This window comes from Setaria italica, chromosome IV (genome assembly GCF_000263155.2).
Source record: "Setaria italica strain Yugu1 chromosome IV, Setaria_italica_v2.0, whole genome shotgun sequence".
Classification (NCBI taxonomy): Eukaryota; Viridiplantae; Streptophyta; class Magnoliopsida; order Poales; family Poaceae; genus Setaria; species Setaria italica.
In genome coordinates, this window is record NC_028453.1 from 29,275,708 (window position 1) to 29,290,588 (window position 14,881).

The 14,881-nt window shown below is 42.7% G+C and overlaps 2 protein-coding genes across 2 annotated transcripts; both read left to right on the forward strand.

Moving 5' to 3' along the window:
- Positions 1-4,303: 4,303 nt before the first annotated feature.
- LOC105914296 (pentatricopeptide repeat-containing protein At1g62680, mitochondrial-like) lies at positions 4,304-7,447 on the forward strand. The gene is made up of 3 exons (XM_012845451.2): positions 4,304-5,612; positions 6,169-6,290; positions 7,305-7,447. The coding sequence occupies exons 1-2, from the start codon at positions 4,901-4,903 to the stop codon at positions 6,207-6,209; spliced, it is 753 nt and encodes a 250-aa protein (XP_012700905.1). The 5' UTR covers positions 4,304-4,900; the 3' UTR covers positions 6,210-6,290; positions 7,305-7,447.
- Positions 7,448-8,883: 1,436 nt separating this feature from the next.
- Positions 8,884-10,177, forward strand: LOC101767329. Its single transcript, XM_004967042.1, has 2 exons — positions 8,884-9,377; positions 9,751-10,177. Exons 1-2 carry the CDS (start codon positions 8,884-8,886, stop codon positions 10,175-10,177), a joined length of 921 nt encoding a protein of 306 aa, XP_004967099.1.
- Positions 10,178-14,881: the final 4,704 nt, after the last annotated feature.

Sequence of the window (14,881 nt, forward strand, 5' to 3'; positions counted from 1 at the left end):
GGACTACAGGGGGCCTTTAGTCTTGGGTGGTAATACCAACGGAGAGTAAAGGCCCCTCCTTTTTGTTTCCCACTGGTGCTGCAATTGGTCTTGTAGTTTTAAATTTATATATATATATATTAAGTTGTTTTGTATTGGTGTTATTAAAGAAAAATAAAAAAATTACATATTTTCAACATGCAAAAATATATTAAATTAGCAAGTATATTTAAAATAAGTTTGAATCCATCATTAATTCTATACTAGATCTAAAATAATTATTTTAATGCATTTGATCAACAAACTCTTCAATTAAATAATTTCAACATGTAAAAATGCAACTGATGTACGTGGTTCAGTTAACATTGTTTATATTGATCGAATAAAGGTTCACCATAGAGCATTACAATATAATATAATTGAAAGGTTCTGATGGCCATAGGGCATTACATAAAGGTGCACCAGATATAGTGCATTACAATGTAATGTTAAAAAACTTCTTCTTGACGAAAGTTCCTTGGTCATGATCGTGTCATAAGTACGGAGCCTCTTATTTAGCTAGCATGATACTTGGGTCAACTTCGATAGCGAATGGAGGCATGCTATTAAACTAATCATAATCATCTGACTGGTTTGTTTTGTCCTCAACTCCCATGATTTTTCTTTTACCTAGAAGAACTACGTGGTGCTTTGGCTCTCATGGTTTTCTTTATCTTGTGAATTTTTTCTTTGGTTTGCTAGGCATGTCCTTAACATAGAAAATTTGATGCACATCATTGGTAAGGACGAATAGTTCATCATTGTATCTAGTCTTGGTCAGGTCCACTATTGTCATTCCATACTGATCTTTCATTACGCCACCTCTAGTCAGCTTCACCCATTGGCAATGAAACAGAGGGATGTTCAGCGGTCTGTATTCGAGTTCCTAGATCTCCTCCATGAAACAATAATACGAGTCCTTGCTCCTATTGCTGACACCACTATTTTGGTTGGTGCTTTTTTGGTCTTGGGCTCTAGTGTAAAATGTATAACCATTTATCTCATAACCTTGGAATTTCATGATTGTGCTAGAAGGTCGCCTAGCTAACCAAGTGAGTTGTTCGTGAATCGCGAATTTACCCATAAGGTATTGACGCAACCAAGAGGGAAAAGTATCCATGTGATGACGTATAATCCAGGCATTAGATTTTGTTGGGTATTGGAAAAATAGAATCTGCTTGTGTTCCTTGATATATGAAGCCACAAAGGATGATTGTTGCAGAACCGTGAAGTGTGCTTTATGGAACAAATCACTATCATTGCTCAAACTTGATTTCCTTCCAAGGGTGCCCTTTCCCCGTAGCCTCCCCTCGTGGCGTGATACTGGAACCCCAATCGAATTAATTAAGTTAATAAAATCAACACAAAACTCAATGATCCCCTTTGTTCTATATCCCTTGGCGATGCTTCCTTCTGGATGGGCACGATTAAGAACATAGTTTTTTAGACTGATATGAACCTCTCAAAAGGCCACATATTGTGCAAGAATACTAGACCGGAAATAGTAATCTCTTTGACTAGGTGAACCAGGAGGTGCGTCATAATATTGAAGAAGGATGGTGGAAATACCAACTCAAAGCTGACAAGACATTGTACCACATCATTCTGTAGCTTTAGCAGCTTGGTTGGATTGATTGCCTTCTGCAAAATCACATTGAGAAATGCGCATAGCTTTACGAGCGTCAATCATACATTCGCTGGTAGAATACCCCTCAGTGCAACCAGAATTCAAGGAGTACCTAGATGGAACCTTGATACTATTCATGCAGTCAAACATGCTATCCTTCTCTTCCTTGTTGAAAGTGTAACTGGCAGGACGTAAGTAGTGCTGTCTTTTATCTCTCTTTTCTGGATGTAGGTCATCTCCTTGCTTCATACGTTTCAGGTCCTGTCGTACTTCCAATGTATCTTTTGAGTTCCCATAAAAACCTAGGAAGCTTAGCACATTCACGCAAAGATTCTTCGTCAGGTGCATCACATCTATTGTGTTGCGGACCTCTAGGATTTCCCAATAAGGTAGCTCCCAAAATTTAGACTTTTTTTCCATATGAGTGCACATCCGTTATCCTCGTTCGGAACAGGTTCGCTATCAAGACCCTTTCCATATACTACCCTTACATCTTTTATCATCTCAAATACACGTTTTCCATTACGGTATGCAGGTTTTTTACGATGGTCTGGTGCCCCTTTGAAATGCATCCCTTTCTTTGTTAATGGGTGCTTAGCAGGAAGAAATCGATGATGACCAATATACACGACCTTCCTACAGTGTTTCAAATACATGCTATCTGTGTCATCTAAACAGTGGGTGCAGGCCCGATATCCCTTGTTTGTATGTCCTGAAAGGTTACTCAGTGCAGGCCAATCATTGATGGTTATTGTAACACCCAGTGTTATTAAAAGCCTAAGAAGGTAATTTAGAGATTAATGATGAATTTGGATGCAACAGAGGTATTATGGACCAAAGTCAAATTTGGGTCAAATTTGACCAAAGATTCAAGATTTAAAAAGAAAAAAAAATTCAAAGGACTCCTACAACCAAGAGTTGGGCGACAACTTGAGAAATAGAATCTTTAATCTATGGTTAACCATTGCAGAAGTTCTTAGCCCAAGAAACACGAATTTAAATTCCCAAATTAGAACTCAAAGAGGGAACAAGTGATTATCGAGCTATCTGTCGAGAACTGTATGGCAGAGCACCCGGGGTGTTAAAAACACTCAAGAATGGCCAAGAACAGGATATGACAAAGATTTGGGGGGTTAATGAGCTTTTATGGCCAAAGTCAACTTTTGGTCAAATTTTAGCCAAAAATGCCAAATAAGAGCTTCAAATTCAGAAAAAGTTGACAAATGCATGAATTTGGACCTTATGGACATTTGGAACTCAAAGAGACCATTTGAGAAGCAAATGGACTTTAAATTATCCAAAAATCAGAAATGGAGGATGTTACTGTTCACTAACTGGATATAGGCATAAATGCCTTTGAAAAACAGTACTAAATGAAATGAATTTTGATTCAAGAGATTTTGAAGAAATCCTATGTGGACTTTTGATTTTATGGGCAAAATGGAACTTTCATATCAAGCTTAGCATGATCTCCAAGTTTGGCATGAAATAATTGGCATTTGAAGTGTTAAGTGGAAATTCAAGATTTAATTGGAGAAGGGGGTGCTGTTCTGTTAAGAAGTACAGACAGTCAGTGCAAATTCAGTTTAGTGAAAAGCAAGAAATGACAGTTAGCTTCAGAGCTAGATTTGGAAGAGAAAAAGAAGGATTGGACTTTTGAGATGAATAAGATAAATGTAGAGAAATAGGTTATCTACAACTTCTATAAAGGAAGTTTTGAGAGTTTAAGTGAAAAAAATGGAGTAAACACAACCTGAACCTTCAGCTCAGAAAAATTGACAGTTCTGTCAATATTGGAGGAATGAACAGTAACAGTCGGTTTTGGAAGCAAATTTCGAACCCTTAGAGTCAAAATCAGCAGAAACTCCAAATGTATCAAAGATAGTCACAAATATTTTCTACAACTTTGTTTAAGGGCTCTGAGCAAGACTCTATTGAATTTTAGCCACGAAAATCGACCTCAAGAAAATCTGTCAAAAGGCTTAGCTGTTAAAAAGGGAAAAGTAGCAGTCAGGTTCAGAAGGAAATTCTCCTCGATTGGTTGGGAATCTGAAGGAGGTGTAATAATATGAATTGAAATTCAGCAAATTTACTACAACTTTTATAAAGGGACTTTTGAAAGAGCAGTTTGGATTTTTGTCATAACTGGCTGTTGAAGTTTCTGACAGCAAGGTTCAAAAGGAGAAAAATTCAGTTAAGTTGAAGTTCAATGTCCAGAAAAGTTCAGAGACATTTTTCACGAGGAAGGAGCGAGATTCAGCCAAAAGTGCAAATCTATGAAAGGTAGAACTTTGGATTTCCTCCAACTTTCATAAAGGGTGTTTTGGATGTGTTGCTGGCCAAAGAAAGCAATGAATTCAAATTTCTTTGGAGGCTCAAAGTTAGAACTTCATGCTGTCCTCAAAAACGGTGCTGCTTAGCAATCTTTGGTGCAAGTTTTTGAAAAATCTAGTGTGTAAGATATGGGTTCTTATGTGCAAAATGGAACCTTTGTTGTATGTTGAACTAATATCAGTGGAAGTTGGGACAGATAAAGTGAGTTTGGGCAGTTAAAATCGAACCCAAAGTGGAGCAAATGGCTCTACCGAAAGGTCTGACGAAACTGAATCGTTTGATTCAGTTACAGTCTCGATTTTGTCAGAAACCTTGGAGCTCAAATTCACGGTCTTAGAGCGATCCTCTCAACGCGAAGCAAAAATAACAAATGGAGTGCTTGGGATTCTCTATAAGTTTGTCTAAGGGAGATTAGAAAGTTTGGATTGAAAATTCGACGAATTTTGGGCCTGAAATTGTCGGTTGGAAAAAAGAAAGAAAGAGGAAAAGAATGGGGGGCAGAGAGAATAGAGGCGCGCGGCACCTCTGTGCACCGGCCAGCACGATGAGCTGAGTCACGTCCAGTACGCCGGCGAGCTGAGGTGGCAGCCATGTGTGGTGAAAAGCTTCAAAAAAGTACTGCTCCTGCCCTTGCTCTTATCCATTTTTTTTATGTCACCATTCTTTTCTTCTCCCGGCCAAGAGCAGAACACAGCTAGCGCCAGCTTCCTCTAATTTTTTCTTTCTTGCACCGCAGCACCTGCTCTCTTTGCCCTCTCCTTCTTCCAGCGCAAGCTTGAGCCATCCCTGTCTCCTTTTTCCTCCAGCGCAGGAAGCAAAGCAGCGCAGCAAACAGCACAGCAACAGAGCAGCTCCTAGCCTCCGGTCCGCTCGATCCGCTGGCCTGCACCACCGCCTGCGCGCCTTGGCTCGCCGCCCCACATGCACCATATCCACCAGCGCCTGGCCGCCCGTGCTTGCCCTGCTCCTGGCCTCCACTGCGTCTACGCGCCCATCGCCGCCGCACCCCTTTCCTCCTTGTTCTGTTCTTCTCCCCACCGAGCAAACAAGCAAGCTGCAAGGAGTAACTTTCTCTCTCCCTCTCTCTCCAGTAGCTCAAGCACGCTGCCCCTTTTCTCCGTTTCCTGCTTCGCACGAACAAGCACCACCAGCTACGCACACCACCATGCTGAGCTCCTGTCTATTTCCTTTCTACGAAGCAAGATAGAGCAACAGCTCCCATTTTCCCCCCTCTTCTTTGCCTTCCACCCCGTCCACAACCTGTTCGATAAAATGCCGCTCAGAGGGTTCGCGCAAGATGTTGTCTCTTATGCTGCACTGGTTGAAGGACTATGTGAGACAGGGAGGATTGATGAGGCACTGGAGTTGTTCAGGGAGATGAAGCGGCCAAACATGCACACATACGTGGCCTTGGTGAGGGGGTTGTGTGATGCTAGAAGAGGGAAGGAGGGGCTCTGTATGCTGCAGAAGATGAAGGAGCTAGGATGGAGTCCAAGTACTCGTGCTTATGCAGCACTGGTCGATTTATGGTGTAGGGAGCGGATGGTTGATGAGGCTGAGAAAATGATGGAAGGAGATGGTTTAGCTGCTGATCAGTATACTTGCAATGTGCTAGAAGATGCTTTGGTTGCGGGTGAGTGAGAAAGGTTTATTCGGGGGTTTTGGATAATCATAGGTTTTTCTTTTGCAGATAAATAGTTTAAATTCGTTTATCACCATTTAATTCATTAGAAATTATAGATTTGACCCAAAAATAGTGAAACCAATTTTATTAGGAATGTTTTATCTTCCTTTATGCATTAAAAATTCTTAAGGTAATAAAAATTAGGTATTTATTTAGTACCTTTGGTTAAGGTATTTAAATAAATACTTAGTCTTTATAAAAGGGATAAAATATTGAATAATGTTTTATTATTCACAAATTCTTAGTAATCCATAGGAATTAGGTTTTGGAGATTAGAATTTATCTATAATGCTTTTCTAAATAAAAGAAAAGGCTTAGGTAGGTTAGTAAGGAAATTAAAAATTTTGGGTTAATCTTTATGGGTAGTTTAGTGTTGGCTTGCAACTTTATCATGAAGATAGGTTGTATAGTCACTTGTTGGCTTGCAACTTTATCATGAAGAAAAGTTGTATAGTCATGTGTTCAAAAATTTGCATCTCTAACTCCTGCATGTACTAAATCGTAGACGTTGAAGCTCCTGAAGTGGAATTCGTGGAATTCAGCTAAGGATGGGCAGCGTCCGCGAAATGTTGAAGTGCCTCTTTTACTAAATGGGTTTTCCGAAGAACTAACATTTGTTGATCCCAGGCAAGCCCCGGTGCATTTATACCTATCTATTTTGAAGTTATTATTTCATGTGTCCAATTATTGGTTATTTTCTGTATGATTGCATTAAGTCTAGGAGTTGAATGAAACCCATTCTTGTGCATGACCTTACTTTGTTTTAAGGACATCTTTGCCACTTGTTCAAACAATTAGTAAGTAACCCAAGTTAGAAATGCTTAGATGCTTAAAGTAACTTGGTTACCGAACCTTAAGGTGAAATGTTGGGTCATACATGTTAATTCTGGAAAGGTAGCTCGGAAGTTTGAAAAGCAGACAGAAGCTAGAGATGTTAGTTCTGTCTGCTAGGTTAATTCGGTTAAGGCCCGATCATTGTCTTAACCTTTGATCAAGTGATTGTCACCTGGTTGCTTACTGGGTATGGGACCAGTAAAGCCCGGTAGGTTAGTAGACTCGCTGATCGGGAATATTTCGTACCCGTGCTTGACGTGCTGGAGATTGGCAGGGGCGTAGTCTGAAACTCACATGGAGATCAGGCCAGACGTGGGGTCCCATGTGGGGGTGCGTCCCTGGGTTCGGGTAGTCTTATTCCCAATCCTTGGGTTTGCTAATCGAAAGGTCGTTACGTACGACCCGTACAGTCGTACATAGCTGGTGATCAGGGTGCTCTCCTGCAGGATGTAAATTGATCCGGATCGCCGCAATTCTCGGTTATGAATGCACTTGATCACTATTGAGCATCGTAGTAAAATCTCTTGAATGCAAGGTCTTTCCGAAATTAATTTGCTGTATGACTTAATTTCCTACTGCTTGCAAAGGCATATTTTTTGTCATCATTTAAATTGGTTAAGTAATAACTTAATTGAGTTAAAAGATAAAGCTAAGGCCCTACTTTTTAGTAAGCTCTTTTGGCAAAAGGTGAGTCAGCCAGTACACTAAACAGCTATCATGTAGTTCCAGAAAGACTATTATATTGGTTAGTCGGGTAAGCCTTGCTGAGTACCCCATACTCAGGGTTATCCCTTGTGGCTGTTTCAGAAGCACCGCAGGAGCCCGCAGAGGAGGAAGCCCCGGAAAACTAGGGTATTGTTATGAGTCTCGCAATACCCTCAGAAGGAAAAACTCTTATGTGCATCTCTCATCTGGACCAGTTTATGTTTAAAACTCCTAGAATCCCTCTAACCTGCATTGTTAAGTTTACTTCAAACTACGTTCTGTAATAATTCGTACCTCTTGTATGTATGTACAAATGTAATGTTTGTTGATGCTTTCCCATCGTGGAAGCGATCCTGGTGTATGGCTATGAGACATGACATGGATCTTTCGAGGAGTCCTAGGGACACCCGACGGACTACCGGACTTATACTGTTTTAAGTGCGTTTAGGATAATTGCTGTTCCGACAGCGATTAGGCGCATTTAAGCCAGTTTAAGTTGGGCGGTTCCACCACAGTTATGAACAACAATGCTCGTAGGTCAAAACTCTCTTGTTTATCCTCATCCCACACACGTACACCTTCTTTCTTCTAGAACAATAAAAGTTCATCAACCAACGGTCTTAGGTACACGTCAATGTCGTTGCTGGGTTGTTTTGGGCCTTGGATAAGCACTGGCATCATAAAGAACTTCCGCTTCATGCACAATCAAGGAGGAAGGTTGAACATATATAGGGTCACAGGCCAAGTACTATGACCACTACTCAAGTCACCGAATGGATTGAATCCATCAGTACTTAAACCAAACATTATGTTCCTTGCATCACTTTCAAAGTCCGGGAATGCTGAATTGATCTCCACTAGGTCCCATCAGCAGGTGTCTCAGCATGTTATCTGCTTATGTTCTTTTTTGTGCCATTGCATCAATTTAGCATTCGTCTTGTTTCTGAACAAATACTTCAAACATGGTATTATAGGAAAATACCGCATCACCTTCGCAGAAACTCTCTTTTTAGGAGGTTACCCCTCAACATCACCAGGATCATCTTGCCTGATCTTATACCGCAGCGCTCCGTACACAGGATAAGCATCCAATTTCTCATATTCATCACCACGATAGATGTTACAGTCATTAGGGCATGCGTGTATCTTCTGAACCTTCAATCCCAGAGGGCAAACAACCTGTTTAGCTTCATATATTGTGGACGACAATTCATTATTCTCGGGAAGCATGTTCTTTACAATTTTCAATATTGAAATGCCTTATCGGACACACTATTTTTGACTTCCATTGCAGCATTTCCAGTGTGGTACTCAGTTTTTATACCCCTGCTTGCAATCTGGGTACAATGATTTTTTTTGTCAGGTGCTTGCAATCTGGGTACAATGATTTTTTTTATCACCTGACGACTCACGTATTAGAGTTGATCTTGTTGCTTTGAATAATCTGCATGCCATTAGTATGTATTAGTGTTGTCTAATACATGCCGTAGTGGCAAGGGAGTGGTTCAGTTATGCTGTTTCTTCCACTAGCATTACTTTGCCTCCATGTATTCTATAACTGCATCTTTGTATTAAATCCTGAGACTATATATATCAATAGAATGGAAACGCAAAGTGCAGCCGTATTGCACAACTTCTGTGCTTTCTCTGTTCTCACATTTAGTATTAGAGCTAGTGTTGAATGCCCAAGTACCAGCCGGCATCAAGTGATATGGTGGGCGGCAGTGGAGCAGGAGCTGCAAATTCAGCCACGGCCGGGTTGTCATATCCCGTGCTGGCGCGGAAGAATTATTCAACCTGGTCTATCAAGATGCAGGCTTTGATGGAGGCGCAGGAGACGTGGGATGTGGTAGAGCCGGCTGATGGTCAAGCTGTCGATGCGAGGCGAGACAAGGTGGCTCGTGCATCCATCCTTCAGGCGATTTCGGAGGATCTTCTTTTTGTTGTCTCGGAGAAGACAACTGCGAAGGAGGTGTGGTCGGCCTTGAAAACTATGTATCTCGGGGCTGACCGTGCGCAGCAACCAAGGGTGCAGACCCTCAAGCAGGAGCTCGACATGCTGAAGATGAAGAGCACCGATAGTGTTGAGGAGTACGCTATCAAGGTTGGCAGCCTCGTCAGCAAGATACGAGAGTTGGAGGAGCCAATGGAGGATTCCTACGTTGCCAAGCGAATGTGCTCCGTGCTCTCCCCAAAAAATTTCTGCAAATTGCCACATCAATCGAGCAGTTTGCTGACATGAATGCGATGTCAATAGAGGAGCTCATTGGGCGTCTCAAGGCACATGAGGAGCGCTTACGTATCGCAGATGATGATGATGGTGAGCATGTCTTGCTCACTCGGGCTCAATGGAGAGCCAAGGAGGAGAAGAAATGAGGTGATGCTTCCGGGAGTGGATGCAAAAGAGGCGGGTGTGGCTGCGGTAGGGGTCACGGTCGTGGCCGTGGTCGTAGCCGTGGACGTGGCTATGGTGATGATGCTGATCAGCTGATGGCGAGAGGAAGCCAGACAAGTCCAAGATCAAGTGTTTTAATTGTGAAATCTATAGGCCCTACTCATGGGAGTGTCGTAGTAAAAAGAAAGAAGAGAAAGCATTTGTAATGGAGAAGGATGACAGTGAGCCCGCACTATTGTTTGCAGAGGTGTGTGAACTGAACTGTTCTGAAGAACATGTCACAGAGACCATCCTGTTGAATGAGGAGAAGACAAAGCCAAAGCTTGGAGAAGAAGGAAGCCGTGAAGGAATTTTCTGGTACCTTGACACCAGCGCAAGCAACCATATGACTGGTTGCAAGGATGTGTTCGCTGAACTCGACACATCTGTATGTGGGTCAGTGAGGTTTGGAGATGGCTCGGTCGTGGAGATACGAGGCCGCGGCATGATTCTATTCAAAGGCTTGGCAGAAGAACACAAAGTATTGACTGATGTGTATTATATTCCTCGTTTATGCAGTAACATAATCAGTTTGGGCTAGCTAGAAGAGAATGGCTGTAAGGTTGTCTTGGAAGATGGCCATTTGATTATACATGACAGTGAGAGATGTCTTCTTGCCAAAGTGAAAATGGCAAAGAACCGGCTGTATGTACTAAGGCTTGATCGTGCACAACCTGTGTGCATGATGGCTGTTCACCAGGAGAAGGAGTGGCTATGGCACTCAACGTTTGGCCACTTGAACTTCCGTGCACTTAGAGACATGTCCCAAAACCATATGGTTGAGGGATTGCCACTGATTAAACATGTTGAGCAGGGTGTTTGGGACGCAAACAACATCGCTTGCCATTCCCCTCAGCGACGACATATCGTGCACAAGCACCGCTGGAGCTACTGCATGGAGATTTATGTGGGCCTATTTCACCACCTACACCAGCAGGAAAGAGGTATTTCTTGTTGATTGTTGATGATTGCACTTGGTTCATTTGGGTAGTGCTGATCAAAACAAAAGATAAAGTGTTGGCGGCTTTCAAGTCAGTGAAGACAAAGGTTGAGTTGGAAACTGGGTTAAAGGTGAAGGCATTGGGAACAGATCGTGGAGGCGAGTTCACATCAAACGACTTCACTAATTTTTGTGACAACATAGGGCTGAAACGATACTTAACAGCCCCCTATTCACCGCAGCAGAATGGGGTCGCTGAGCGACGTGTAATCAGACTATCGTTGGCATGACAAGAAGCTTGTTGAAGAGTAAAAGGGTACCCGGCAGATTATGGGGTGAGGCAGCAACTACGGTGGTGTACTTGCTGAATCGTGCCTTGACCAAGAGTGTCATTGGCATGACTCCCTATGAAGCTTTGTACAAGAGGAAGCCTAATGTCCATCACCAGCGCACATTTGGGTGTGTGGTACATGTCAAAACGGCGGTAGCACATCTCACCAAGCTGCAAGATCGGAGCACTCCTATGGTCTTCCTCGGGGATGAACCTGGATCGAAGGCATATCGTGTCTATGATCCCAAGAACTGCAAGCTGCATGTGAGCCGTGATGTCCATTTCCAAGAGAAATGGAATTGGGATTCTGATGCTAATGATGATGGACCTCAACAACCTGGTGGTGAATTTTTCATCCATTATGAAACTAATAACAATGCAGGTGCAGATAAGAATCATGGTGTTGATCTGCCGGCTGTGGATGAGGCCATTGGACATGATGCCACACTGCCAGCAGATGCTTCACCGGCCACGTCAGCCGGGCCGATAACACCGACTACATCACCACAACCACCAATACGGACCCGATCTCTCTTTAATATCTATGACAACACTACTGAAGTTGAGTTGGATCTTGACCAGCTCTTGTTGGCATCAGAGGAGCCTGCAAGTTTTGTTGAGGCTATGAAACAGGAGTGCTGGAAGGATGCCATGCAAGATGAGCTCAAGTCAATTGATGATAATGCAACCTGGAATGTTGTAGAGCTGCCTCATGGCCATAAGGCTATTGGACTGAAATGGGTGTTCAAGGTGAAAAAGGACTCCCATGGTGCTAGTGTTAAGCACAAAGCTCGTCTTTGATGGCCCAATAGGTCTCTTTCTCATTCCACGCACTAGGGCAAAGCCCAGTTTAGTACATATATAGGCTAGAGGGGTAAAATAGGAAAATAACTAGACTTAACTAACAGTCTTGTGGCAAAGGGCTATGTCCAACGTCAGGGAGTGGATTTCACTGAAGTCTTTGCAGCAGTTGCAAGAATGGAGACCGTGCGCTTGCTATTGAGCATGGCTGCACGAGAAGGCTGTGGGAGGTTCACCACATGGATGTAAAATCAGCATTCTTGAATGGTGATCTAAATGAGGAGGTGTATGTGACTCAACCTCCTAGTTTTGAGTTAGAGAATCAAGAGCACAAGGTGTTGAAGCTGAATAAGGCATTATATGGGCTGCAGCAAGCGCCAAGGGTGTGGTATGCTAAGCTGGACAGAAGTCTGGTGTCCCTCGGGTTCGAGCGCTGCCCCCTAGAGCATGCTGTTTATAAGAAGGTGGATTGCTCATCAGTTTTGCTTGTGGGTGTTTATGTCGATGATTTAATCATAATTGGCTCCAATAGCATTGACATCACTAATTTCAAGTCCCAAATGAAGCAGATGTTTAGCATGAGTGATCTGGGTTTACTCAGTTATTATTTGGGAATTGAAGTCCAACAAACAAGGAAAGGAATCACCATGTGCCAATCTGCATATCCAAAGAAGGTTCTGGAACAAGCTGGGATGAGTGGCTGTAATCCATGTGCTACACCCATGGAAGAAAGACTCAAACTAAGCAAGAAGAGTTCAAGCCCTTCTGTTGATGCTACCCTATATAGAAGTATTGTGGGGAGCCTCAGATGTTTGGTGAACACACGGCCAGACATTGCTCATTCCGTTGGCCTTGTAAGCCGGTTTACGGAACCCGACCTCTGAACATTTGACTGCTGTAAAGCGCATACTGAGGTATGTGAGTAGCACACTCTATTTGGGTTGCTTTTATGGAAGAAAAAAAGGTGCAGATATGGCACTAGTCGCGTACAGCGACAGTGACCTTGCAGGTGACATTGACGACCGCAAGAACACCACAGGAGCTGTGCTTTATCTTGGTGACAACCTGATAGCTTGGATGTCACAGAAGCAAAAGGTAGTTGCACTGTCGTCGTGCGAGGCTGAGTACATCGCAGCGACAACGGCAGTTTGTCATGGCATTTGGTTGTCTCGCCTTGTTGAAAATTGAGAAAGCAAGAACCAAAGAAGTTCAAACTGCTGGTGGATAACAAGGCAGCTATCGACCTATGCAAGAATCCAGTGCACCATGAAAGGAGCAAACATATTGATATAAGGTATCATTTCATTCGTGACTGTGGCAAAGTAGAGCTGGAGCACGTTGGAACTGGAGAACAGCTTGCAGACATTCTGACAAAGTCCCTTTGGCCGTGTCAAATTTCTTGAGATGAGGAGGAAGCTGGGCATGGTGGATGTAAAGGGAAAACGACAAGATTAAGGGAGTGAATATTAGAGTTAATCTTGTTGCTTTGAATAATCTGCATGCCATTAGTATGTATTAGTGAGTGCTGTCTAATGCATGCCGTAGTGGCAAGGGAGTGGTTCAGTTATGTTGTTTCTTCCACTAGCATTACGTTGCCTCTATGTATTCTATAACTGCATCTTTGTATTAAAGCCTGAGACTATATATATCAATAAAATGGAAAGGCAAGGTGCAGCCGTATTTCACAATTTCTGTGCTTTCTCTGTTCTCACATCACGGCTCTTCTTTCTTCAGTGCGGCAGTCGTTGTTTCTTGGGGCTTCTGCTCTCCGTCGAGGGATCGCAGCAGCCTTTCGGTGTTCTGTGTCGCCGGGGTCCAAAATGCCGACCGTGGCCATCTATTTATAGGCCAGGATCAAGGGGCGATTGGCGCTCATTTGTTTTGATTTCGTACTCGCCGGTCTCGCGCCAACGATGGCCTTGAATCAGAGCGCGCGCATTACGTGCAGGACGTGAGTCCTCGCTTGGACTCGGTCATGCCGATTCAAACTTGAGCGGCGCGTAGTATTGCCGCGCGCGATACATCTTGCAGGAGGAATACGTACATGGGCCAGGTGATCAATGGGCCTGAAATACGTGATTAGGGAAGCATATAATTCCTCGTATGTTTTGCAGGTTCTTTTGTACATGCGGTAGCTTATTTGTGACGTGCGCGCGTACAGGATCTTGCAACTTTGTATTGATCCATGATCATGTGCAGGGGCGCCGGAGCCAGAACTGCAGCTGGACCCAGGCTGGACCAAGGCAAATTGATTTTACAATAAGATAATAGGCTGATTTGATGCTATATAGGTCGATTTATACTGCATAAAACATGAAAATACATAGCTCGCCCGGGCTGCAGCCCGGGGCCTGGATCCGCCCCTGATCATGTGTACGTATTTGAGCATACATGGCTGCCAAGGGAACTCTTTCCTACTTAATGGATTAAGCGATGCTTAGCTCGCATGTATACGCAACCAGGTAGTACTTGTGAGCATGAACGAGTTTATTTATATATTTTTTTAATCGTTTCTTCTCTTTGATCAACACACATATATATGTAGAACTTGCATGATCATAGGGACCATGCTATCTAACTGACTAATTACTTGATTAGTCAAGTGAGTAATTTGGTACGTATTCGTAGAGTGACGACTGGCGGCCGCGTATTCCTGCGAACATGTTGTATTTACCTGTAGAGTAGGCATAGATACAGCTTTATTCATATATGCATAGGTGTATTAAATTTCATTGCTAATACCGTATTATGTCAATTTCCCTCGCTATATGTAGAGAGCAATGATCATTGATCTATTTCTTATTTAGATGCAATTTAGCCACCAATCTTACTATTACTAATTGGAGGCTCCTTTTGAACCCTCCAGGTGAAGTCACCTAGGATTCTTAGGTGGATACTCTAGAAAAAGAGACAAATCCTAGAAACTCTCACAAAAAAGCAAAACATCCGACCATCAATCGATAGATTCAAATCATCGTAGCCATTAGATCTATTATATTTTGTAAAAAATTACCCACCTATGCCATTATAAAAATAGCCTAAAGTAACCCCCTAAATCTATATATAAATTACCCACCTATGCCATTATATAAAATAAACTAAAGCAACCTCTAATCTTCATCAAAATTAGCCACTTATGCCATTATAAACAATATTTAAAATAACCCCCTAAT